Source organism: Spermophilus citellus, assembly GCF_964194105.1.
Source record: "Spermophilus citellus genome assembly, chromosome: 2".
In the NCBI taxonomy this organism is placed as follows: domain Eukaryota; kingdom Metazoa; phylum Chordata; class Mammalia; order Rodentia; family Sciuridae; genus Spermophilus; species Spermophilus citellus.
Genome location: NC_138183.1, coordinates 21458186 through 21485197, shown reverse-complemented (window position 1 = coordinate 21485197; position 27012 = coordinate 21458186). Strand labels below are relative to the sequence as shown.

General features: G+C 38.9%; 1 protein-coding gene across 1 annotated transcript; it reads right to left on the bottom strand.

The window, feature by feature from the left end:
• Nucleotides 1-458: 458 nt before the first annotated feature.
• INIP (INTS3 and NABP interacting protein) lies at nt 459-17348 on the bottom strand. The gene is made up of 5 exons (XM_081275935.1): nt 17194-17348; nt 15612-15694; nt 4622-4724; nt 3013-3103; nt 459-1248 (listed from the first exon to the last, which is right to left on the bottom strand). The coding sequence occupies exons 2-5, from the start codon at nt 15634-15636 to the stop codon at nt 1153-1155; spliced, it is 315 nt and encodes a 104-aa protein (XP_081132061.1). The 5' UTR covers nt 15637-15694; nt 17194-17348; the 3' UTR covers nt 459-1152.
• Nucleotides 17349-27012: the final 9664 nt, after the last annotated feature.

The window sequence follows — 27012 nt, the reverse complement described above, 5'->3', positions numbered from 1 at the left end:
GAGACAGGGTCTCACTGAGTTGTTTAAGGCCTCGCCACTGCCAAGGCTGGCTTTGAACTTGCAATCCTCCTGCCTCAGCCTCCCGAGCTACTGGATTACAGGCATAAGCTACCGCACCAGGCAGAGGACATCATATTTAAAGAAGCACCCCAGATTCTGCTAAAGATGGCTTGTGTTTAGCAACTTGCTTAAGGTGACTCCTTACTACTTAATTTAAAACAGGATCAACTTGCATAATTTTAAGTTTTTAATTAGATAAAAAATGAACAATGAGGGCTGGGGATGTGGCTCAAGCGGTAGCGCGCTCACCTGGCATGCGTGTGGCCGGGGTTCGATCCTCAGCACCACATACCAACAAAGATGTTGTGTCCGCCGAGAACTAAAAAATAAATATTAAAAAAAATTCTCTCTCTCTCTCTCTCTCTCACTCTCTCTTAAAAAAAAAAAATGAACAATGAAACCATACACATACCATTTATGTAGTAATAAGATCATGTACAGATAAATGTGTAAGCCACAACATTCTTAGAATAGCACTATCACATCATTTATAATGACATATGTTTATAAAAGATGCTTAAGACTGGTTGGTAATTTAGTTTTATCTTGGGTTTTCTTTTAAAATAATATGAGAATATTTATACACTTACAAAGAGTACTTCTGTATGATAACGTTGACTATAAACTTGAAAGCTATATACTACATCAATCCTGTGGAATACAAATATAAACCTAACTTATTTAATCCTATGCATTCACATTTTTCAAAAGCACCCTCATTTCTTTCAAGTTAAATACTACAAATAGTTCTTATAAGGCTATTGTGGACACAACATACTCAGTTGTTTGGGGCTGATTTTACATGACTATCCAATTCAGAGTCTGATTGAGAGCTAAAAATCAAATGGCATTACAAAAAAGGTAAAGTCACTAAGCAGCATAATCAAATTTTCAAACAATCCAGCTTCTAAAGCTTTCATCATCCTAGTCCTCCTCCCTTCTTTTTGCTTTTACTTACATATTCCTTTCTTTTCAAGAAGCAAAAAATATGTAAGTTCACCTAAATTCTGAATGTCATAGTGTGTATAGCACTGAATGAGAGGAGCTTTGGCACTGGGTATTACAAAGTAATTTTCATTACAGATGTTTTCTTCATTCTGGGTCAAGGCGAGGTAAAACAGGAAGAATAAGATTTCCAAATGCAGAGTCTTGAGTTATGAAGTATCCAGATGAATGTGCATGAGCATGCTGAGAAAGATTAAAAAACAAAAACAAACAAGTAGAGTCACAATTTTCCAACCAAGTCATTAAAATTTCTTATCCTTGCTAAATGCTTGAGACCAAATTTATTTAAAAATCAATTCTTATTCTGTTAATTTTGTTGAAATACACAGGAGGTGGATAACACAGAATTTGGATTAACAAATTACACCAAGTACTCATTATCATCCTTATTATCTCCCCTGTGACTCTCTTCAATCAATAGATGAGTTAAAGATATGAACTGCTTTGTTCCTCAAAGTGAGGAAAACTAGCATCAAAGGCTCCAAAGTACTCTGCTTTTGGTCAACGAAGCAGGAAAGAAAGGATAGCAGTTGAAAGGCAGAATGGTTATTGATGATTGGGTTCAATTCTCAGCACCGCATATAAATAAATGAATAAAATAAAGGTCCATCAACAACTAAAAAAAGTATTTAGAAAACAATATTTTATAGAGAACGTTGGAATGTAAATAATAAAGAAGCCACAAATAACTTCCCTCTGTATTAAAGTTCCATGTTTTTAGTTCAATGAAGTTGACACAGGTGCATTAAAATAGGTTGGAAATCACAATCTAGAGCTTCTACATCCTTTATTTACATTTTCCTATATATAGAAGCATATTTTTTTTCATCCTAATCATTCACCTATTCTTTCTCGAAAGAATAGAGCTCTAAAAAATATAATACTTATTTCAGGGTGATCATAACTGGTATATTTGTTGCTCCAGTTAAGATTTTTATAGTTGTATATTTAAGACGAGAGGACATAATGTGTTCTAAAAAGAAGACTGGGCTTTTAGTCACCTAAAGTGAGATGATCTTTATAACATCTCTTCCAATTCTGGGGTTCAAAGGTTTAGAATCATAGGCAATTACATTATGCATTAAAAAAAGTCATTTCATCCAAAGTCTCTGAAAATCTTAAATTATCCCAGATGAATGTAATTAAAACTATTTGTTACTCTGAATAATTTATATATATATATATAAGTTGTAATAGACAACATCTTTATTTTTTATGTGGTGCTGAGATTGAACTCAGTGCCTCACACATGGTAGGCAAGCGCTCTATCACTGAGCCACAACCCCAGATTAATGACTTTTTGTTTTTGTTTTTTTAGTTGTTGATGGACTTTTATTTTTTATTTATTTATATGTGGTACTAAGAATTGAACCCAGTGCCTCACATATGCTAGGCAATCACTGTACCACTGAGCCACAACTCCAGCCCCTGAATTAAGGTTTTTAAATTGAATAAGAGGTTCCACATTAGGAATGTGAATTTCTAATCCAACAGTAAGAGTTAGCTTTTAAACACTGCCTGCACAAGTTGTGCAAACCATAAAAAAAATAAAATCCAAACAGCAGCAATAAACCAATAAGAATATCAAACAACATAATGACATGACAAATTTGAAAATATATATGTACTATTAAACTAGCCAGTTCAATTTTCTAGATCATCCTGCTCATCCAAATATCCTCAGCTCTTTTGTGCACAAGCAATCCCTTGGCAGGTATAGCACAGAATCCATCATGACGGCGTCAACACCATAAAAGACACTTTCATTACTGCTGTATTGGTCCTTCAAACCCTTTGGGTATGACTGAACATCAGCAAACCATTGCAATTATGTGTGGAACATTCTTATTGATATTGCTCTACCAAAATACAAAATAACTACTGTGCTGGCTTCTAAGGCCCAGGAAATCACAAATGAGACAAGAATGTCAGTTATACTTTGCTCACCTGCAAAGCTGCCTTCTGCTGGGCTGCGATATGCTGCTGTTCTGCATGATCCCGGAAGTCCTTATTAAGAGCGGGTCTGGAGAGTGCAATGCTAAAATGGAAATCTTGGTTACTAGGTTTCTTAAGGCAAAGGCATCCTTACTTTTTTTTTTTAATAGTAGTAAAGTATCTTTGTTTTAAATCATATAGTTGACGCATTAAAAACTCCATATACTTAGTGTACAATATCATGTTTTGATATCTGCATATGTTGTGAAATGGTTAGATCAAGCTAATTAGCACATCTGTCATCTCACATACTGATTTTTTTTTTTAATTGTGAGAGCACTAAAGATCTACTCTCAGTAATTTTCAGGTATTCAATAATCACTATTAACTATAGTCACCATACTGTATAATGAATAATAAATCTCCTAAAGAGATGTCCTTACTTCTGTTTTTCTTTTTCTAGGTGGTGTTGGGAATCACAACCCTGACTTCATGCATGTTATGCACACTATGCACACATTCTGTTACTGGCTAGATCTTCTGTCCTTAATTCCAACCCACATTTTTCATTACATGTTGTTCTTGTTGTTGTTTTTGCAGTACTGGGTGTAAAACCCAGTTCCTGGGCATGCTAGACAACTGCTTTATCACTGAGCTACCGCCCCATCACTTCATTATATATTCTTTATAGAGATTAATAATAAAAAAAACTTCTAGAATAAGTGCTTTTTCCTCCTCCTCTTCCTCTTCATCCCACTATCCATATTAATTTATGTGAAGAAAGCCTATGTTATTTACTGAAACTTCAAATAATCTATTTTTTTAATTTATAATTTAAGGTCCCCTATTTTCAAATAGATTTGAGGTACCATAGTCTATATCATGTTCCTTATTAACATTATTTTTAAAAACAAAGTAAATTACATGATACCCATCAACAGTAAAACCACACTTTTTTATTTGCATAATAATAAAACTTAGCCACTGTTCCACTCAGGTTGAACTACTATGAATAAATAACTAAACTTAGAGGCACTTAATTACCAGATTCTAGAGCAGATACTAGATGCTTGGCTATGTGCTAATAAAATAAGCACTGGGGGTATAAAACATGCAAAAAAGAGCTCACACACAACAGCAATTCGGATGAATTGTGATGCGTGCGATGATAGGGGAATTAAGAGACTCTTTTTTTATTTGTTCATAGACTATTTATTTATTTACTTACTTATTTATTTATATGCAGTGCAGACAATCAAACACAATGCCTCACACATAGTAGGCAAGCACTCCACCACTGAGCTATACAGCTCTAGCCCCTAATAGAGAGTCTATTTTTTATTTGTTCTAATTAGTTATATGTGACAGTAGAATGCATTTTGACACATCATACATAAATGCAGCATAACTTCTTGTTCATCTGGTTGTACATGATGTAGAGTTACAGAGGTGCTAATAGAGAATCCTCCGCCCCGCCCCCCAATAGAGATTCTTCATATAGTAGGGTAGTGGTCAGGGAAGACATATCTTAAGGGTACCAGGAGACTTCCAAAGAGTGTCCAACAGCATATTTTCTTGAAAAATATTATTAATAATAGCACCCCAAAATAATAGTCAATACCTAGCTCCAGGATGATTTGTTGAAGATTGGTTCTGCATAAGTAATTTTCGTTTCTCCTTGTCCAGTTCTGCCAAGATTGCAACTCTATTTTTGTTTTGAAAACCTAACAGAGGAAAAAAAAGAAGTGGGGGCAGGGAGAAGAAACTTTTTTATATCTATTTTTTACACCTAGGCCATCTAGAACCCAAAGAACAAAATTCCTACTCTCTAACACAATGATGAAGTCACTTGGTAAGTATCTTCCCCTTCCTGCCTATGTCCCAGCAACTTTTAAGAGCATAATACATGGACATACACACAAAGTATAATACTGACTGAGGACTTTTCAGACTTAATTCTAAATAATTTTAATTACCCATGCATGGGTTACAGCATTTTTTTTTAGCAAAATTTTTGGAACCCCAAATACTACAAGGAACAGTCTCTATACTGCACAGTCAAATCTCTGAGTGTGCAGATTTTCTTAGTTCTCTTTGTGAAAGCCTCTTTCATGGAAGAAAAGGATTAGGCAAACTTGGATCAAAATAATACTTATTTTTCTCAATCACTTTCATTCAGAAATGACATACAATCTTTCAAAGAACAAGCCAAAGATTTGCAACTGACGAGAAAGCAATTCTGAGAAAGAAATGGAGCGTAACTGATAGGATACAAAAAGATGCCCTTCTTTATCAAATGCTTAATACTGGGCTTGATTCTGAATTTCAAATTTATATAAGATTGAGAGCAGAGATTGTAAAGTCCTGTGCCAGCATCTAGCTATGTTTTTAAAATCTCAACTAAATGTCAACATATAAACACTGAGAGACTGCACACTAATTGCACTAATCCCTGGCCTCTCTGAAAACATTTCTCAAGATCTGGCCACAAGAGATCTGTGTAGCCCCACATCAACCACAAACTAGAGCCAAGGAGTAGCTTTCCCCTTTTGCTGGGCACTCTCATGCTTGTTACAGTTCTTATCAGACTTGTTCATATTATCTGTAGGCATTTGCATTTCTGGAAAGGATTAAAGGACTTGGAAAACAAAACTACAAGAAGAAGAAGAAGAAAAAAAATACAGCTCAGGAGACTAGAATCACTGGGCTGGAAGAATGAATACAGGGGGAGGGAGCGTTTTTCAAGCAGAACTAAGCACCCCCAAGAGTACCTATGCAAGGGCTTCCAAGATTTTTCACTGATTATAAAGAGGAAGAACTGGTAGAGGAGAGATCTCCTAGGGAGAGGGGCAGAGATTGGCTGGGGATGGTAAAGAAACACAAGGGCATTCACACTGAGTTTGGCCTGTACCAGAAGCAGATGAACTAAACCCCTTAGACTGGGCATCAGCATATTGGCTGTGGCCAGGATTTGGGACAAAATGTGTCTCTGTGCCACATCCATTTTAGGAATTTTTCATTTCCCATTTTCTTAATAGCAGACTCCCTTTTTTGGATGTGGTAATTCACAATACATGCTGGTACTTCAGAAGAGACGGTTTTATGAGCCTTCCAGGGGATTCTTCATCCTAACTCAAATCCCCTTTTAAATCTTTGGGAGAAGAAGCTCTATGGGGCCTCCATGTGCCACACATTACCTGCTCCACGCACCTTACAGATAAGCATGTCTCAGAAGGCTTCTACTTACAGAGAGATTTACTACAGCTCTGAGAAAGGAAAAATCACACTGTATTCATTACTCACTACTCAGAGAGTGATATGTGGGGACTTTTTTCCACATCAGCTATGGGTCCTATAATTTAATTCTGGCGCACTCTACCTGGAATGTCAGATCCCACAGGTTGAGGAGTCAATCCCACAAGACTGACCCCACTTCAGACACCAATGGCAAGTAATAGGTCGTCACCTGTTTCTGACCTCCAGCTATATATCGGAGCTCCCATTAACCTGCTCCTTGGGTGTGACTAATTTGTTAGAGCAGCTCACAGAATTCAGGAAACACTTATATTTACCAGGGGCAGGTCCATGGGAAGGGGACTGGAACATACATGCCCTTTGTGACACTCCATCCTCCAGGCAACTTCACATGTTCAGCTCTCTGGAAGCTCATCTGAACACTCTCCTTTTGGTTTTTTATGGAGACTTCTTTACCTGGGCATGACTGATTAAATCACTGACCAGTGATGAGCAGCTCAACCGTCAGCCCTTCCCAGAGGTCAGACCTAAAGTTCCAACCCTCTAATCACACGGTAGGTTCATCTGATAGCTATCCAGAGGCTATGTGGGAGCCCACTAAGATCCCCTCATTAGAACAAAAGATGCTTCTGTCAGGAAATTATAAAAGTCTGGAGCTCTGTCAGGAACTGGTGTTACAGATCAGATAGCAGAATAAAAGAGTCTCTTAAGTTCCCCTATTGCTCAGGAAATCATGAGGAACTCTAAGCCAGGAACTATGTCAAAGACAAAATATATATTTCTCATACCACAATATCACAACAGCCAAGTTCTAAGAACATACTACTTACACAACTGGATATTTCTGAAAGGATAATAAAAAGATATTTTTCTATTTTAATTTAGGATTCAGTAAAAAACGAGAGAGAGCGCGCGAGCGAGCAGTAGGACACACTGAAGTTTGAATCAATGAAAAATCTCAGGGTCTCAGTGTCAGACTTACTAAAGCTTTAAGACCTATGGAGGGCTGGGGTTGTGGCTCAGAGGTAGAGCACTTGCCTAGCATGTGTGAGGCACTAGATTCAATCCTCAGCACCACACAAAAATAAAAAAAAGATATTGTATCCACCTATAATTTAAAAAAAAAAAGATCTATGGAAATCCTACCATAAACAGTTGTTTAGGATAAAACCTCCAAAGTAGGCAAATTAATTCACATTAAAAAAAAGTTGAAGTACAGTAGTCTCCTACCTTGTCTGAGGAGCATACTTTTCCAGACCCTCAGTGGAATCTCAGATTCTACCCAAACCTATATTCATACTCTACAGTTCTAAGAGAGTCAATCTGATAACCCAAAAGGCTCAGTGATTAATGGGTGGGTAGAATATACAGCATAGAAATGGGGTGAAGGGATGATTCATGTCCTTGGCAAGATGGCACAAGATTTCATCATGCTGGCACATTAGAAATACATTTCAATTCACCTATGGCTCCAACATAGTTTAAAATTAAAGGAGAAAAAGATCTTATTACTTGATTTGATTTTTAAAGATACTATTATACACTACTGCTTAAACAAAACTTACTGAATTATGTCACCTCAACATTTACTTTTTTTTTTTTTGTACCAGGGATTGAACCCAAGGATGGTTAACCAGTGAGCCACATCCTCAGCCCCCTCCCCTACTTTTTGAGACAGGGTCTCACTAGGTTGCTTACAGCCTCACCAAGTTGCTGAGGCTGGCTTCAAATCTACCATCCTCCTGCCTCAGCCACCCAAGCCACTGGAATTATAGTCATGTGCCACCATGCCAGCTCAACATTTCAACATTTATTGTGAAATGCACAGTCCAGAGATTTACATTAAGAATGCCACTGAAAAACACAGTATACTTATAAATTTTAGAACATTTCCCTCAGGCTGTATGTTTTCTGGAACATTCTACAATTTACTTTGCATCAAATTCTTCATATGATTTACCTCTATAGGACTCCACTGTATGTGGAATTTTCACAGGCCTTTGAAACTATTTGTTACACGGGGGCTGGTGTTATGGCTCAGCAGTAGAGCGCTCACCTAGCAAGAGCGAGGTCCTGGGTTTGATCCTCAGCACCACATAAAAATAAATAAAGGCATTGTGCCCAACTACAACTAAAAAAATTTTTTTTCAAATTGTTTAAAAGATAAAAAGAACTCACACTGGAGAGAGTTGTAACTATCTGTTACAACTGACAACTATCTTGCATTTTTTTCACATTTACAAGGCTTTGATCCAATGTGCATTCTTACACAGGGCTAAGTGAAAACCTCTGCACATTACTTCAAGGTTTCCCATCACAATGTTTTTCATCTGTAAGCTGAACCACCATGATTAGAGGAATTCACACACACTCTACACTGATACAAATTCTCTCCACTATGCATTCTTATGTTTGCTAACAAGGTTGTAATAGTGAAGTAGTCCCACTCTGTATAATCAGGAATTCTCTCCAGTGTGAGTTCTTTTATGTCAGTGAAATAAACTGCAATCAGTAAAGGCTTTAACACATTGCTTAACATAGATGGAGTTTCTCTACAGTATGAGTCCTTTTTTGTTTTCCATTGAAACTATTGTGATCACTGTTGTGATCACTTTACCACATTGCTTACATCCTTAAGATTTCTTTCCAGTATGAGTCTGTGGCATTGCAGAAGTGGGAGAATGAAAACTTCGCCACTCTATGCACAGATAGGGTTTCTTTCAAGTGTGAATTTCTGAATGGAACTGTGATCGCTGACTGCTTTACCACACCACTTACATACACAGGATTTCTCACCACTGAGTTCTTTCATGCCTCACATGAACCAAGACAACTAAAGGTTTTCCCACATTGCTTACATTCATAGGGTTTCACTTCAGTGTGAGTTCCTTTGACTTTGAAGGGCACTATGATTTCTGAAGGCTTTCCCACATTACTTACATTCTTAGGGGTACTCTGTGGTGCAGGTCCTTTTATGCTTCAGAAACCAGTGGATATAACAGAAGGTTTTGCCACACTCCGTACATTTATATGACTTCTCTCCATACTCCTGATACTCAGATGGTTTGTGTCCTGTCTAGGACTTCTCCATGGTTTCACTCAAGGAGTTCTCTTGCTTACAACAGGATCTGGAATCCTGAAGATTATTGCAGACTACCACCATCTTTATGTTCACAGAGGCTCTTTACCACTTGATTTCAATATTGAAAATTATTATCTCACAAAAACACTGTTTTTACAAATGAGCTGGCAAGAGGAACAGGAAAAGGTAACATAAAGTTCCTATTATAAATAATACAAGAATTAAAAAAAAAAACTATTTAGGTACAGTGTATACCTCAGAGTTAAAGCACATGTTTAGCATATTAGACTCTGGGTGGTTCAATCCCCAGCACCAAAACAATAACAAAACTATTTAAAAATAGCAGTATGAATTTGGAAAGTAAAAGTGCTCAACTATAAACAACATTAACAGTATGATATAAATATAATTAATTTATCCTTCAAAAAAATAAAACACCCAGACTGACATTAGGGTAATGGGGTTTTTTGTTTGTTTGGTGCTAGGGATTAAACCCAAGGCCTCACTCATAGACAAAAGTGCTACCAGAGTTTCATCCCCAGTACTTTTTTATTTTTTTAATTTTCATACAGGATATTGCTAAACTGCTGATGCTGGCCTCAAACTTTGTGAGCTTCCTGCCTTGCCTCCTGAGGGGCTGGGATTATAGGCGTGCACCACTGCACCTGACTAGGATAGTAGGATTGAATACTGTGTATTGTTTCTTAATGAAAGAAAAAATCTCAAGTTCATTTTTAAAATCCTAATATATAAGACTATTCAAATGGAAAGATACGTCAATATAATAGTGTTTAGTGGTCAATGAAACCTTATAAGGAGAAAAATGGTACGGCATGAGAAGATTTAGTAATGTTAGTTAAATCAGACTACCATTATTAACATTTGCCCTTAAAAGAAACATGTTTTCTTGTTCTGTCACTTCACTGGCCAGCAACAATGCCTTTCTCCTTGTTATCAACTCCAGGTGGGACAGATTTTGGTCTCTAATACTTTTTCCACTAAAAAAGAACCAGAGATTTAGGGAGACTACGAATTCTATGTCTTAGGTTAGGAGGAAAACCATCAAGATGGGCTTAGAATATTTTGTCAGAAAGAAATTAAGCATTTTTTTTTTTAAATAAAGGAGGTCTAGGCTCATGCTGAAAGGACAAAGAAGCCAGTTTGAGGTTAGTAAGGCTGTCACAATTTGAACACTAAAAGGAGAATAATTACAGCCAGATGGAATAAATGAGTTTCTGATAAGCCATGAATTCATAATAAAGTTAAAAGAAGGGTAAAAATAATAGGATATTTAATGTCTTATTATGCTAATAATTGTTTCTGCTATTTAGTATGTATCTATATGTGACATTTACCTGCATATATTTTGTTTCAGTCGAAGTAGGCTAGCGTAAACAAAAGGAATCATGACTAAGCCAAACAGTCCCCAAAAAAGCAGGCCATAGGCCAAAAACAGACAAGTCAAATCCAGACTGTACACATACACACACACACACACACACACACACACACACACACCATTTAAAAGGAGATACATTGTTGGTAAGACTGCAAATCAGTGCAACCACTCTGGAAAGCAGTAAGGAGATTCCTCAAAAAACTAGGAATGTAACCACCATATGACCCAGCTATCTCACTCCTCAGTATATATTCAAAAGAGTCAATATCAGCATACCACATGGATGCAGCTACATCAATGTTTATAGCAGCACAATTCCTAACAGCCAAGCTATGGAACCACCCTAGATGGCCCTCAACAGATGAATCAATAAAGAAAATATGGGGGGCTGGGATGTGGCTCAATTGGTAGCGCGCTCGCCTTGCATGCGTGCAGCCCGGGTTCGGTCCTCAGCACCACATACAAACAAAGATGTTGTGTCCGCCGAAAAACTAAAATAAATAAATAAATACTTAAAAAAAAAAAAAAGAAAATATGGTATATACACACAATGGAGTATTACTCAGCCATAAAAAGAATGAAATTATGGCATTTAATGGTAAAAAGATGAAACTGGAGACTACCTTGCTAAGTGTAATAAGCCAGTCCCAAAAAGTCAAATATTAAATGTTTTCTGATATGTGGAAGCTAGTCCAAAATAAGGAAGGGAAAAAAGAAAGACGAACACTTCCTACATCTTGCAAGATTAAAAACTAATCACTCCAGCCACCTTTTGGAGTTTACTAAAATACATATCAAAGGAAAGGAATAAGCCCTAATGTCTCTTAGGTGATCCCCTTAGTTCACATTCTCTCCTACCCAGATTCTAAGGACTTGCCTATTTCAAGCTGCTGCCACTTACTCTATCCACTGAAGTTCTTCACCTCCAGGACTGGCTAAATAAGACAATGAAATATGTTCTGCTAAATCAGCCTTTCTTCCTCATCCATTTTTCTTTGCCTCTTACAGATAAGCTCACAAGCCCTTTTCATCTTAAAGATTTCCTGCTTAATAACAGATGTGGAAGAGGTATAAAGATTCAGAAGAGGTCTTTTGCCCCTAGTCTAGAGCAAGCTCAATTTTTTCTAAGAACTATAATTAGAATGTTCTAATCCCTGTCTAAAGGGCCGTATGGGAAAACAGAATGAACTGGGACATGGAACTAGTTTGGGTTCTCATCTCAGTACCACTACTTACTATTCAACATCAGGGAAATTATCTCACCATGCCTCAAGACCAGTGGTGATGGCAGTAACTAAAGACAGTTATATAAAATAAAGAAGATGCAAGTAAAATACTTATCATATTGCCTGCTATGTGGTAAGTTCCATAATAAATACTAGCTATGAACTGTTTTTATCATCTAGCAGCTCTCTCACCCTATTTGTTAAGTTATACATCACTGTATCCTGGTTAGCTTCATTAGATAGGGTACCCCTGATTAGCATGCAGCTTTCCACATGACACTCAACATTTAAGATGTTTAAGAACATTTAAGGCAATACTGGGTTTGATCTTCAACACCACATAAAAATAAATAAATAATTAAAGATATTGTATCCAACTACAACTAAAAAATGAATATTAAAAATATATATATATAAACACAAGAATTTTAAAAGGATCTGTACGCATCACTGGGACAACTCCAGTAATGCTCAGTTGCATACTTTAGTACAAGCCTGAAGTGTAAATTTGCTTTCCTTCTGGACCACAGAAAGTTTAAGATTGGCAATTGAGTCTGAAGTCAAACAAGACACCTCTTAGAAGCTATACCAATCCATTCCCACACAGGAAATCATTAATTCCCACTACCTGATCTGAAGTCTTATGGTTACTACCATAAGCATTTGGAAGCAGGGACAGTACTGGGAATTGAACCCAGGGACATTCTACCATTGAGCTACATCCCAACCCTTTTTATTTTATATTTTGAGACAAGGTCTCACCAAGTTGCCAAGGCTGTTCTTGAACTTGTGATCCTCCTGTCTCAACCTCACAAATCACTGAGATTTCAGGAGTGTTACCATAAGCATTTTGAGATAACCATAAAATAAAAATCAAAGAAAAAAGTTCATGTTCCTCACTTGTGTATTTCGCTTTCTGAAATCAGATTAGACGAACCCAATTTCCACCATATGATAACAGGACCTTTATTTACCAATAATGAAAGAATGACATAGGCCAGGCATGGCCTTAATCCCAGCAACTCAGGAGGATGAGGCAGGAGGATCCCAAGTTCAAAGCCAGCCTCAGCAACTCTGCAAAGTCCTAAGCAACTCAGCAAGACCTTGTCTCTAAATAAAATATAAAAAGGGCTGGGGATTTGGCTCATTGGTTAAGCACCCCTGTGCTCAATTCCCAGTACAGGAAGGAAGGAAGGAAGGAAAACTGACACAATGAAAGACACAGAAATGGTACTTTAGCAAAATTCCAGTTTGACATCTGCCTCTACAGATTAAAAGTCTCAAAATGTTACATCTTATCAATCCACTAATTGTTGAGAAACTACCAAATGTTCCACATTATACTGGATGCTATGAAGAACATGAGACTTCAGTGAGCTTATAAAGTGTTTATGGAATTTAGAAGTTCTGATTACTACTATAGTATGAAGACTGCTAGACCTGAAAGGGGGCTTGGTAAACACAATGGGATTCTGTTCCCTGCACCAGAGACACTAACAAATTACAATGCGTAGATCAAGATTTTTTTTTTTAAGTCTTGGTTCTTTCACTTATTACTTTAAGATAACTAAGTCACTTGATATTCAGTCTCCATATGAAGTAATTCCTATACATATAAACAGTACAGAAATAATTTCATGTAGAGAGTAAAAATACAATCAAACGGGCTGGGGATGTGGCTCAAGTGGTAGCATGCTTGCCTGGCATGCGTGCGGCCCGGGTTCGATCCTCAACACCACATACAAACAAAGATGTTGTGTCTGCCGAAAACTAAATAAATAATTAAATAAATTAAATGTTAAAAAAAAAATACAATCAAACCTAATAAGGATCTGTAAATTTTGCTGAGAATCCAACTCTACAGAACATGGTATGGACTCCCTCTGCTGGTGTCTAATAGCAACAGCTCCATGACATCAACAAAACTGCTGTCAAAAGAGCAATAAAAAAAACAATGGCTAATGTAAATTCACTTCTCTTTATATTAGAGATATTTCATACTAGATTTCACTATGGACCAATAAAGGTAACACTAAAAATTGTTAATATTTTTATTGCAACTGCTAAAAAGAAAAGTAACTAGCAAATTTTAAGTCTTGATTCTTTATTATTAGAACAAAAGGAAAATTTAATATTTATTTTCATTTTGACTGCTCTGTATGATTTTTAGCAGCTTTTTTGGGGGGAGGGGTGCTGGGATCAAATTCAATTTAAATTAGTTTATTATGAACCCTTATCACTTAATTTTATAAAGAAGAAGTCAAAGGCCATAAGGGAATGTTAACCTGTACTTAATCCATAAGGCACACAAATCACATGAGATATCTGAAAAAAACAGAAACCTATTAGTCGGTTACAGCTGTTACCACAGCTATCTTTTTATAATGGCAATAAAAAAAATGAAAAGGCAAGCAAGACTAGGAGGAAATATTAGCAAAACACTTATCTGATCATGGACTTGCATTTAGACTCAAACAAAACAAATGAAAAAAAAAACTTTAGAATAAAAATAAATAACCCAATATTTTAAAAATAAGCAAAAGAGTTGAACAAATACTTCGCCAAGGAACATTTACGATGTTCAAAAAGTATGAAAAATTGCTCATATGTGTCATCAGGGATATGCAAGTTAATACCACAATGAGAAGTCAATTCACACATTACAGAGTAGCTAAAATTAAAAGAGATTGACAATGCTAAATGTAGAGCAACCAGAACTCTCCCACATGCTAGAAGAAATATAACATGGTACAACCTTTGAAAAAGGATTTGGCACTAACATACACTCAGCTGATCTGTTTCTAGATATTTATCCAAGAGAAATAAAACATTTGACTACAAAAAGACTTGTACAGCAGTTTTATTCACAAGAGCCAAAACTGAGACAATCCAAAAGCCTATATACAATGAAGGAATAAACTGTGATGTATTCATCAAATGAAGTAATACTTCACAAACAATGAACTATGATCCACCCACACTATGCGTGAATCTCATTGTATAGTGAGTGAAAGCAGCTGGACATGAATAAATATACTTTACATGACTCCATCTCTATGAAGGTTGAATAAGACAAAAAACTAAGATTAAAAAGAAAACAGATTCCAAAAGACACAAGTAATAAAAAAAAGTATGAAGGGTCAAACATACATAATAGTAAAACAGAGTTCAAATTTGACAGGAAAACAGGCCTACTTCAAGTTTTTAATCAGAAAACCATTTACAAACTTTGTACAGACTAAATATTATTTTTATTAAACATTTAAACACAAAAACTTCATGATAGTACCACATGTCTAACTTGACTGATTGTATGAAAGTTTTTAGAACAATGAAGATAAAAGCATGACGACAATATAGCTTTAAAAGTGATTCTGATTTCAAGAAAAAACAAGAGAATGCAGGTCTCAGAGGAGTACAAATGTTCAGTGTGAGTATTCTTAACATTAAAATACAGGATTAATCACATTAAAGATGCTGTATATCTGATATAATGTTGAACTAATTTCAAATTTGGGATTTCACTTTGCTATTCACTTTAAAATTCTGGCTACAGTAATTGTCCTATTCTAAATTTCCTCTAATTCAAATACATTTAACATATGTGGAAAAAGTTCCTAGTAATAACAGAAATTCCAGCATGTATTACCTTGTCCTGAAGGATTTGCTGCCATCTTCCTGTTTTCTGTTTCAATTATATTCAGAGGCAACAGATTAGCACTTTATATTCACCTGTAAAAACATACATGCATGCATATAAAATACACCATACTTTAACTGCAAATTAAAAGCTGTTAAGAACAGTTAGCCTATTTGCAGTTTCTCATTCTTTTCAAACACATAAATTTGAAAAGCACAGACTTAAATCACAAATTTAAATTCTGCAAGTACCTCAAGCATTTAATTAAATAGAATGTTTTTTCTTGAAGATGTTAATACCAACATTCAGCATTATTTTAATATACATCATTAGTTTGTATTTACCAAATATTACCAATTATATCAACCAGTTTATAGCGTCCATATGATAACAGCCCTAGAAAGAAAAAAAAAAAAAACCACTCATCCATTTAAAAATATATTCAGCAACAACTGGGTGCACTGAAAACTAAAAGAAAAAGAAGCCAGGTACGGTGGCCCACGCCTGTAATCCCATCCACTCAGGAGACTGAGGTAGGAGGATCACAAGTTCAGAGTCAGCCTCAGCAAACTGGCAAGACCCTATCTCAAAATAAAATAAATAAATAGGGATGTGGATGTAGCTCAGTGGTAAAGCACCCCAAGGTTCAAGAGAGAGGAAGAAGAAAGGATAAATGAACCTAACATTTATCAAGTAACTGCTCTGCACCATACACTGTGTACAATGCTTGAAACTAGTTTCTATTTATTTATGACTATTTTGTAGGTGTGGAGTACTATTTTCACAAAACTAGTGAGAATGCTTTGGGCTGCTGGCTTTCCCAGCTTCGCGTTTTTGTACTAGGTCCTGGGGAGATCGCAAGACAAACAAGACCCTACACCTACCCTCAAAGAACCCTGAATACGGGGTGGGGGTGAGGGGAAGTGGTGTTATTCGAGCAGCCACACCAACAAAGCGGAACAAACGCGCTCTTCAGAAGGTGTGAACACATGATGCCCTGAGACCAGATGCCTGATGCTTTCAGAACTGGGAAAGACAAGGACTAGAAAACATGTGCTGGTTTTTCATAAACGAATCTCCGGGTGCCTCCTGCGGCAGAAGCAGAAGGCGAGCCAGCCAGGTTAGGACAGGAGAGCAAGAGGGCCACTGGAGAAAGGGAACGTTAAGCGCAAGGACAAGAGGGCTGGACTGGCGTCTCGGGAGAGTCCCCGTCCGCAGGCGTGGAGGACAGGCTGGACGAGAAAGTAAACAGGGGGAGGGAACATTTGGAGGGGAGGTTGGCTGGGAGGCCGCGGCTCTGCGGCAACAAATATGGCAGCAAGCCGGGCGGTGTGGGCACGCCTGGAGCCCCGGCTACTCCGGAGACGGAGGCCCAGGATCCCAAGTTCGAGGCCAGCCTCAGCAACTCGGCGAGACCCAGCCTCAAAAAAAAAAAAAAAAAAAAAAAAAAAAAAAGGAGAGGGCTGGGGCTCAGCGGCAAAGCGCCTCAGGGTTCACTCCTCCGCGCCACCCACCCGCACGAAGACAGCAACAGCAGGTCAGCGCCGGCCTCCCGCTGCATTTCCCGGTGCCTCCAGGCTGTCCTACTTACCCGAGCGCCTGGGCGCTGGGGAGGCCTCTCTGCGGCTCGCAGCTGTCAAGGTGGAACACACCACCTAGAGACAGGCAAAACCTCCGCAGCGTGCCGAACTACAACCTTCCCGCCCCCGCCACGCTTCCGCCTCCTGACTGACCTGCGCCAGGGAAACGGAAGTCCCGCCTCCCGCATGGACACAACGGACACACAGCCTCAATACAGATTTGCTTCCTTTCGGAGGAGTGACAGCCGAAGAGGCTCATGGGAGACGCAGGAGGTACTGTTTGGAGGTGGGGCCCAATTGGGGGCGGGACCAAGGCGGAGACTGTTAATCAGGGGCGGAGCGGGGAGTAGAAGAGTCCCTAGCACCGAAATTGACTGGCAGTTCCAAGGAAAGAAACCCTCCGTCTAGCAGATCTTGGCCACCAAGTGAATCCATTTCAGCTGAGCCTCAGAGGGAGTCTAGACTAGCTTTCAAGCCTTAACAACCATGTCGGGTTGCGGGTCCAAACACACACAAATCCCAGGGATATTTCACGTCTAGTTTGCATATTCAGAAGGAAAGCGCGGAACAGGTAGAAGTGTTAGACCAGGACGCAAGAAAAGACCACTGACTCCAATTAAAATCAAATTAAAGCAAGCTTATTATTTCCACCAGCCGGGCTGCCTCTCCCTCCCAAAACTGGCGGGAACAAGACAGCCCCGAGGCTTCTTTGTGGCCCAGTTTTATAGCCCAAAAAGTTACACAAAGGGGGTTTACAGATAACAACACTCTGAGGAGCATAACACAAGTTTACATTTTTGCTGGCCCAGCATCAGAATTTATGGAGATCTTAGAGACTCAGAGAGGGTCGTTATCCGGCCAGGGAAGGCCAGAATTTATGAGGCGTCACTAAGGTTTAGGAAAGGGTTGTTATCTGGTCAGGGGAAACCGGACATGGGTGAGTTCAGGGCACGGGCAGGCATTCCAAGTAGGTTCAGAATTTGCAGTAATTTATAGTAAAGCTGAAATTATCTTTTCATGGTTTTATGGCGAGATGCCCAATTTTAAGAAAAGATCAGGTTGGGTCTATCAGAAGTTTTTACTGCTGTGCAATAAATTGTATTTTAAGTTCGTGTGCCATATCTCAAAATACCAAGACACTACTAGTAGGATCACCTGATGCTTCATTCTAGCATAATAGGTTGAGCAAGCATCAATTATTAACTCATTTACCTTCTAAAGAAATTTGCACTGATATGAGTCAACTGTTAGCTGATTGATTCCATTTTACACCTTTTCTACTTGAACATATGTTTTGTTTGTTGCTATTATTTTGCGTTACTAGGGATTGGACCCAAGGGTACTCTACCTCTGGGCTACATCCCTAGCCCTTTTTATTTTGAGATAGGTCTTCCTAAATTTCCCAGGTTAACCTAGAACTTGCAATCCATCCCCTTCAGGCTTCCCAGTTGCTGGGATTACAGTTGTGCACCATAGTGCCCTGCTGAATTTGTTTTTAATAATTGATGCTTGCTCAAAAATAAATGTTTATGATGCACAATTTTGTTGTGCATGAATCCATGAAGGAAACAATAATTTCAATACCAAGAATTCCGTACTCCACAGCATGCAATTATTGACTGCCTTCTATGTGCTGGGTACCTGCTGTGCATCACCACAGGTCCTGTCATACCCTGATTTGTGTATGAGACTTGGAATATTGAGTTACTTTATGTTAAGTAGTAAGGGCAAAGGTGACCCAGGTGCTAAATCCCAAATTCTTAAATCTTCTGCTCTGGAGGGAGGAATTCCTTTGAAACCAGCTCTTGTTGATCAAGCACAACACAAAAGCATTTTGGTGAAGAGAACTTTTCAGTCTCTCCTATAATCTGATGAGGAAATACAGTCTTATTCAAGCCAAACAAGTTCAATGAAAGTTTTCAGTTAAAAGCCCTTGTAAGAGGCTGGGGTTATGGCTCAGTGGTAGAGCACTCACCTAGCATGTGCAAGGCCCTGGGTTCGATCCTCAGCACCACATAAAAATAAATAAAATAAAGGTATTGTGTCCAACTACAACTAAAAAATAAATATTAAAAAAAGACCTTATGAGGGCTGGGGATGTAGTCCATGCTAGAATACTTAAATGCATTGAGGTCCCAAGTTCAATCCCCAGCACCACACACACACAAAAAGGACCTTTGAGAGTATGGATGTGACTAAAAGGATAACCAAGATCTTAAAATCTCCGTGGCTGATAGAACATTAGGAGAATTTGCTTTGCTGCCTGAATAGATAATATAGAAACTAAGGCATAGAAACTCTAGTGTAAGTCTCAAATAGGGAAACAATGTTTAAAGAGATAAAAATGCTGACTTCCTTGATTTGATCATTTATTACACTGTACAACCTAAATATGTACAATTAATATGATAATAAATAAAAATAAGTCCCAAGTGAACATTCTAAATAAAGCTTATTTAAGGAGGGGAAAGGAAAAGTTCTACCACAAGAACATTTTGCAACTTCCTGGCAAGTTCATCCTCCCAGGGATAGGAGAAGTTAACAGAAAGATAAATTTAACTTGCTGATAATTCTTTTGCCCTTTATTTGATGGGTATTGGTCCTTGAAACTCCTCTGACTTCTCCTTAAGAGTTTTGGGGAACTTCTGCCTTATAACATTTCAAATTCCAGTTTTGACTGTTAATGATTGTGAGGCCTGGTTTAAACCTGTCATCTATAAAGTGGGAATAAAATGCATGAATACAATATATAAAGCACTTAGCATATCACCTAACACAGAGTAAATACTCAGTATTTACTATTTGTCTATTAGTATTATTGTAAGCAATGAAAGATCTATGATTTATTGGATATCCTAATACTTGGTCAATAGGTCAGCTGATCCACATGGAGCCTACATACATATCAGAAAAAAATTCAAGACAAGAGGAGGGCAAATGACAGTCCCATGGCTGAAACATTAATGTCAGGTAGCAGTGTGTAAATTGCTTCATCCTGAAACCACGTGGTTACAGACCTCCATTATCAAAGGAAATAGTTGACAATAGTCCTCAGTTTCTAAATGAAACCATCCTAACCCCGTTTGGCATTTTGTGATAAAATATTCATGGGAACTGTATCAGGCCAGACAGCTTTTAAAATCAAGTGTGTAAGGTTGGGACTGTAGCTCAGTGGCACAGCACTTGCCTAGCATGTATGAGGCACTGGGTTCAATTCTCAGCACCACATAAAAATAAACAAATAAAGGTATTCTATCCATTTACAACTACAAATTTTTTTTTAATTCAAGTGTGTAGATATTTGTGTAGATGTTTGAGACTGTTACTGTAGTTACTCATTGCTTTGTAACAAATTACCCTGAAACATGGCAGTTTAAAATAATATATATTTATTATCTTGTAGCTTCTGAGGAGCAGGGATCCAGGAGGTGTAGACGGATGATCATGGCTTTGGCTTTGGCTTTGTGCCCAGGTTACAGTCAAGGTACTGGCTGGGGCTATCGTCATTTCAAAGCTTGACTGGAAGGGAGGGATCTGCTTGCAAATTCACTTGCATGGCTGATGGCAAAAGGCTTCAATTCTGAACCATAAAGTTCTTTCCATAGAAAATAACTTTTTTTTTTTTTTCTTGTTCATGGTTTCGTGGTACAGCATGCCTGGGTTCAATCCCCAGTACAGCAAGGGGAAAAAAAGGAAGAAAGGCCTAGCCAAGACAAAAGCCATAGTCTTCTATGAATGTGCCAGTAGATGGCAGCAAAGAGATGACAGGGTGGTGTAAGCGGATTCATCTGTATCTGTAAAAGATCCGGGTTTTTAATTTCAATGGGGCTGTGGAAGCCTAATAGTTTGGAATTGATAGATAGTATGAGTAGTAGGAATACTGGCTCTCCCTTCCCCAGCCCACACCTTGATATGTGTGGTTGCAAATGAGTATTTTCAACTTTACAGGAGTACAAGGAAAGATACCCTTGAAGAAGTGGGTTTTAGTTAAATCAGGAGGTAGGTGGTTTGATGGTTCTGTGAAGGGGAACTTGTTTACCATGAAAGGAAAACTTTTAAAAACTATAGGGGAAATCATTTTATTTTATTGAATCCTTACTCTCTGCTAGGACTCCACATGCTTTCTCTCAAGATCAGCCTTTAAGAAGGATTCAATTGCCGGGTACAGTGGTACATGCCTGTGAGAAACTGATGTCACTCCATTTTTGAGAAACCAGCCTCTATTTCAGAGCAAAGCCTGTCCAAGGAAGGGGACGTGACCCTTGTCCTAGGAAAAACCTACAGAGCACTCCTAGGCACATACTCACCCTGCTGAGTTGTCTACAAATAACAGGAGAGGTCTGCGGTGCCAGGTGTCCCTGACTCAGTCAGGCTAGGTGAGGACCCATAGCAACCCCCCAGCAGCCACCAATCAGCATGAGACAGGGAAATACCTGGGATGCCAGATGACCCTCCAGTAGTTTATGGTGGTTGATAACATGTTGGGAAGCCATGTAGTTCAGCACGTACTCCCCTAGTGGCTTAAACCAATCAGTTCAAAGGAATCCCTCTCTTGTACTACCCAACTTGTTCCAGTTAGTGAATGTGCTAATCAATATTAAGAGTTGTTGTTTGACTTTCCCACGGTATGGAATGATTTGCTGTGTGATGTTGTGACACATAGAGTATCCCCCCAAAACCTATAAAATTTCACTGAACAAAGACTGGACTCACTCCCTGGGACCCCTGCATCGGGAACCATTGTGAGTCCAAGCTCGAGCTTGCAATAAAGACTCTTGTGTGATTGCATCGGATTCGGCTCTTGGAGGTCTACTGGGGTCCCACCAATATGGCATTACACCTGTAACCCCAGCAGCTCAGGTGGCTGAAGCAAGAGGATTGAGAGTTCAAAGTCAGCCTCAGTAAAAGCAAGGAGCTAAGCAACTCAGTGAAGCCCTGTCTCTAACTAAAATACAAAATAGGGCTAAGGTTATAGCTCAGTGTTCGAGTGCCCCTGAATTCAATCTCTGGTATACTCCCCCAACAAAAAAGAGGGATACAATTATCATCTTCCCCTCCTTTTTTTGGGGGGGATATTGGGGATTGAACCCAGGAGCCCTTTTCATTGAGCTACATCCCCAGCCTATTTATTTATTTACTCACTAAGACAGGGTCCCCCTAAGTTGCTGAGACTGGCCTCAAACTGTCCTCCAACCTCAGCCTCCTGAGTTGCTGGGATTATAGGTGTGCACCACCATGCCTGCCTAGACTCTTCCTATTTTAAACATGTGGAGATATTGAGCCTTTGAGAAATAAAGTAGCTTTTTCATGATGTCATCATTTTTTGTTTACAACAGTTACCTGAACCACTAAGTGAAGCTGTGTTTATAACCATGGTTGTAAATGATAAGAATGTGAAACACAGTCATATGCTGCCAGCTGGTGCAGACAGAGTCTCCTTGCGCAGTTCAGGTCCAGGTCTCGGTTTGAAGGCCAGGTCTATGTGGTCCAGACAGTAAGACATTAATACCAACCCTGCCTCCTTAGATGGTATAGGACAGAAGGTCCACAAGAGTGGATAAAGCTTAGATTTGAAATTTATTGATTGATTTTTTAAAGTATCAATTTCATTTTGCCACTATTTGTCCCTTTATTACATAGATTGAACTTTGGTGGGTATTTTTTGTTTTGTTTTTTAGTTGTCAATGGATCTTTTATTGATTGATTGATTGATTGATGTCATGCAGTGCTGAGGACTGAACCCAGGGCCTCACACATGCCAGACAAGTTCTCTACCACAACTCCAGCCCAAACTTGGTGTTTTTTTTTTTTAATATTTATTTTTTAAATGCTCAGCATCGATAGCAGTCAGAGAAATGCAAATCAAAACCACCCTAAGATACCATCTCACTCCAGTAAGATTGGCAGCCATTAGGAAGTCAAACAACAACAAGTGCTGGCGAGGATGTGGGGAAAAGGGTACACTTGCTCATTGTTGGTGGGACTGCAAATTGGTGCAGCCAATTTGGAAAGCAGTATGGAGATTTCTTGGAAAGCTGGGAATGGAACCACCATTTGACCCAGCTATTCCCCTTCTCGGTCTATTCCCTAAAGACCTAAAAAGAGCATGCTACAGGGACACTGCTACATCGATGTTCATAGCAGCACAATTCACAATAGCAAGACTGTGGAACCAACCTAGATGCCCTTCAATAGATGAATGGATTAAAAATGTGGCATCTATACACAATGGAGTATTACTCTGCATTAAAAAAATGACAAAATCATAGAATCTGGAGGGAAATGGATGGCATTAGAGCAGATTATGCTAAGTGAAGCCAGCCAATCCCTAAAAAACAAATGCCAAATGTCTTCTTTGATATAAGGAGAGTAACTAAGAACAGAGTAGGGACGAAGAGCATGAGAAGAAGATTAACATTAAACAGGGATGAGAGGTGGGAGGGAAAGCGAGAGGGAAGGGAAATTGCATGGAAATGGAAGGAGACCCTCAGGGTTATACAAAATTACATACAAGAGGAAGTGAGGGGAAAGGGAAAAATAATACAAGGGGGAGAAATGAATTACAGTAGAGGGGGTAGAGAGAGAAGAGGGGAGGGGAGGGGAGGGGAGGGGGGATAGTAGAGGATAGGAAAGGCAGCAGAATACAACAGACTCTAGTATGGCAATATGTAAATCAATGGAAGTGTAACTGATGTGATTCTGCAATCTGTATACGGGGTAAAAATGGGAGTTCATAGCCCACTTGAATCAAAATGTGAAATATGATATGTCAAGAACTATGTAATGTTTTGAACAACCAACAATAAAAAAAAAAAAAAGAATGAGGAGCTGGGGTTATGGCTCAGTGGTAGAGCACTTGTCCCCTCACATGAGAGGCACTGGGTTTGATCCTCAGCACCACATAAAAATAAAGTAAATATAAAAAATGAAACTACCAAAAAAATATTTATTTTTTAGTTGTAGTTGGACACAATACCTTTATTTAATTTGTTTATTTTTATGTGGTGCTGAGGATCGAACCCAGGGCCTCACACATGCTAGGTGAGCACTCTGCTGCTGAGCCACAACCTGTATGGAGTGAATAGTAGTTAAATAAGTATTAGGTATTGTATGGAGTGAATATTAACTTTAGGTAAACATGTTTTGATGTTGTGCTACAAGTGTGCAGCATGTTAGGTATAGATAATATTAACTTTAGGTAAACATGTTTTGATGTTGTGCTACAAGTGTGCAGTGTGTTAGGTATAGATAAGATAGTGATGAGTGCGAAGTGTGTTAGGTATGGATAAGGTAGTGAAAAACAAATGATGTAAGGGAAAAACCCCAATAAGATGTAAACAAGTTAGGCTTAGTATAAATATAAGGCACGGAGGACAGGCAGCACCTCTCAGGTCAGGCACTGACACCAGCCGCCTGATTGGTCCGTCCGGTCTCTGCTCCGCTGCTGCTGTGTGAGGACTGCTGTGAGAATAAACGAAGCATTGGAAAGACATCTCCGTGAGTCGGTGTGGTGTGTTCGTGTCGCCGGGGATTCTGGTCCGGGTAGGACACGGCCGGGGACCCGCCTGCGGTTGACCTCCGAGACCAAGGCCCGCTCCAGCTTCGGGAGCTGCTCGCGACACAACCCCAGCCCCCAACCTTGGTGTTTTGAATAGGTTCTGAACAGCACTTGCCACACAGAACCCATTACATAGCTTCTTGTGGAATGGCTGCCTGAGTGCAGTGAAATGCTTCATGTCATTTACTTCTAATCTGTGTACCTCTAAAGGATCGGGTTTCCAGTACATTTTAGTATCATCAAAATACTAAGAAGAGCTGGGCGTGGTGGTGCACACCTGTAATCCCAGCAGCTGGGGGCAGGGGGTGTTGAGACAGGAGGATGGTGAGTTCAAAGCCAGCCTCAGAAAAACCGAGGTACTAAGCAATTCAGTGAGACCTTCTCTCTAAATAAAATACAAAATAGGGCTGAGGATGTGGCTAAGTGGTCAAGTGCCCCTGAGTTTAATCCCCAGTATCCCCCCAAAAAAAATGGTAAGAAGTTACAACTGCTGATTGATCTTTCATTTAATTAAAATTAAAATTAAATTAAAACTGAAATGTGGAGGGCTGGGGTTGTGGCTCAGTGGTAGAACACTTGCCTAGCATGTGAAAGGCACTGGTAGATTCTCAGCATCGCATATGAATAAATAAAATAAAGGTCTATCACAACTAAAAATTTTTTTTAAAAAATGAAATGTGGTACTAGGCATGTAGCTTAGTGGTAGAGTGCTTGTCTAACATGTGCAAGGCCATGGGTAGGTTCGCAAGGAAAAAAAGGCTGAAATATGCCCTTTAATTTGTTTGTTCAATAAATACTTAATGAATCATGCTATGCCAGGCACTGAAAATACAAAGTGATTTTTCTTTGTTTGTAAGATGCTTTTGGTCAGAATCCCTCTTTTGCTTTTTATAGTATGTTAGAAGCTGATCTAATCCGCTAGTCAAATAATGCTTCCTGGGCTTCCATTTTTGTGCTGCTATAAGAGAATATCAAGATTATGTAATTTTTATAAAACAGAAACTTATTTCCCACAAGTATAACAGGGACTTGGAGAGCCTGCCTTTGCTAAAAGTAGTGACTCTTCATTTAGGCCTGCAGATGCCCAATGGATAATTAAAAACAGGATAAAACTTGGCATCTCTGCCTTTATTTTGTATTTGTCTTTAGATTCCTGCTTAGCACTACATGCAGGCCTGTTACATAATTTAAGGAGTGTTCATCTAAAAACTGGTAATACAAAGTTTATTAACCCTAAATTTACCTAACTTATCTCAACTTAGACATAATCTACAGCGACATTCCACGGTCAGCTTTTATAGCATCCTATTTCAGATCCCTGCAATGGCATCTCAGAGGTTGTCCTACACCTTCCAGAATTGCCTCCCCACACCCAAGTGGCAGCAATTACTCTGTGATGAAACCTAGGCTTCCTCCCTAAGCAGGAGCAATCATCTCATGATGGGAACCAAATTGACCCTTCCAGCGATGATGACCTCAGGTAATGATCAACAGACTGTGGCCTGACTAGAAGGACTTATTCTGCCAGCTATGCAAACCTCCCAGCTCCTCTGGAAGGGAGGGATCTGCCTTTGCCTTCCTTTTCCATAAAACTTCAAAGTTTCTTTAGTCTCTTTTTTTTAAAACAGAGAGTGAGAGAGAGAATTTTAATATTTATTTTTTAGTATTTGGCGGACACAGCATCTTTGTATGCGGTGCTAAGGATCGAACCCGGACTGCACGCATGCCAGGCAAGCACGCTACCGCTTGAGCCACATCCCCAGCCCCTTCTTTAGTCTCTTGAAGACAGATCTTTGATTAGTGTACCCATGTATCTGTTCTTCCTAGCATAGCCACCTGATTAAGGCTTCTTTCTTGCTCTTCACCACTGCTTATCTCTTTGACTAGTTTATTGGACGGGTGGCTGAATCTGGTCTGTTGGGACTACCAAGGCAGCGGCCTTTTCCTGAGAACTCCAGTAGCAACAGTTTTGGAGATTGGGAAGTCCAAGGTCAGGCATTGGCATCTGGTATGAGAGCCTTCTTATTGTGTCCTCATGCAGGAAAGGGTGGACCAATTCTAAGTCCTTACATGATAGATAAGCAGAAGAGAGAGAATTGGCTCCTGCAAGCCCTTTTTATAGTGGCATTTATCCATTCATGAGGAAGGTGCTTAATGACCCAAAACCTCTCATTAGTTCCCGCCTCCTGATGCTGTTGCACTGGGGATCAAGTTTCAACATGAATTTTTTTTAATTTCTTTTTTTTAGTTGTTAATAAACCTTTATTTTATT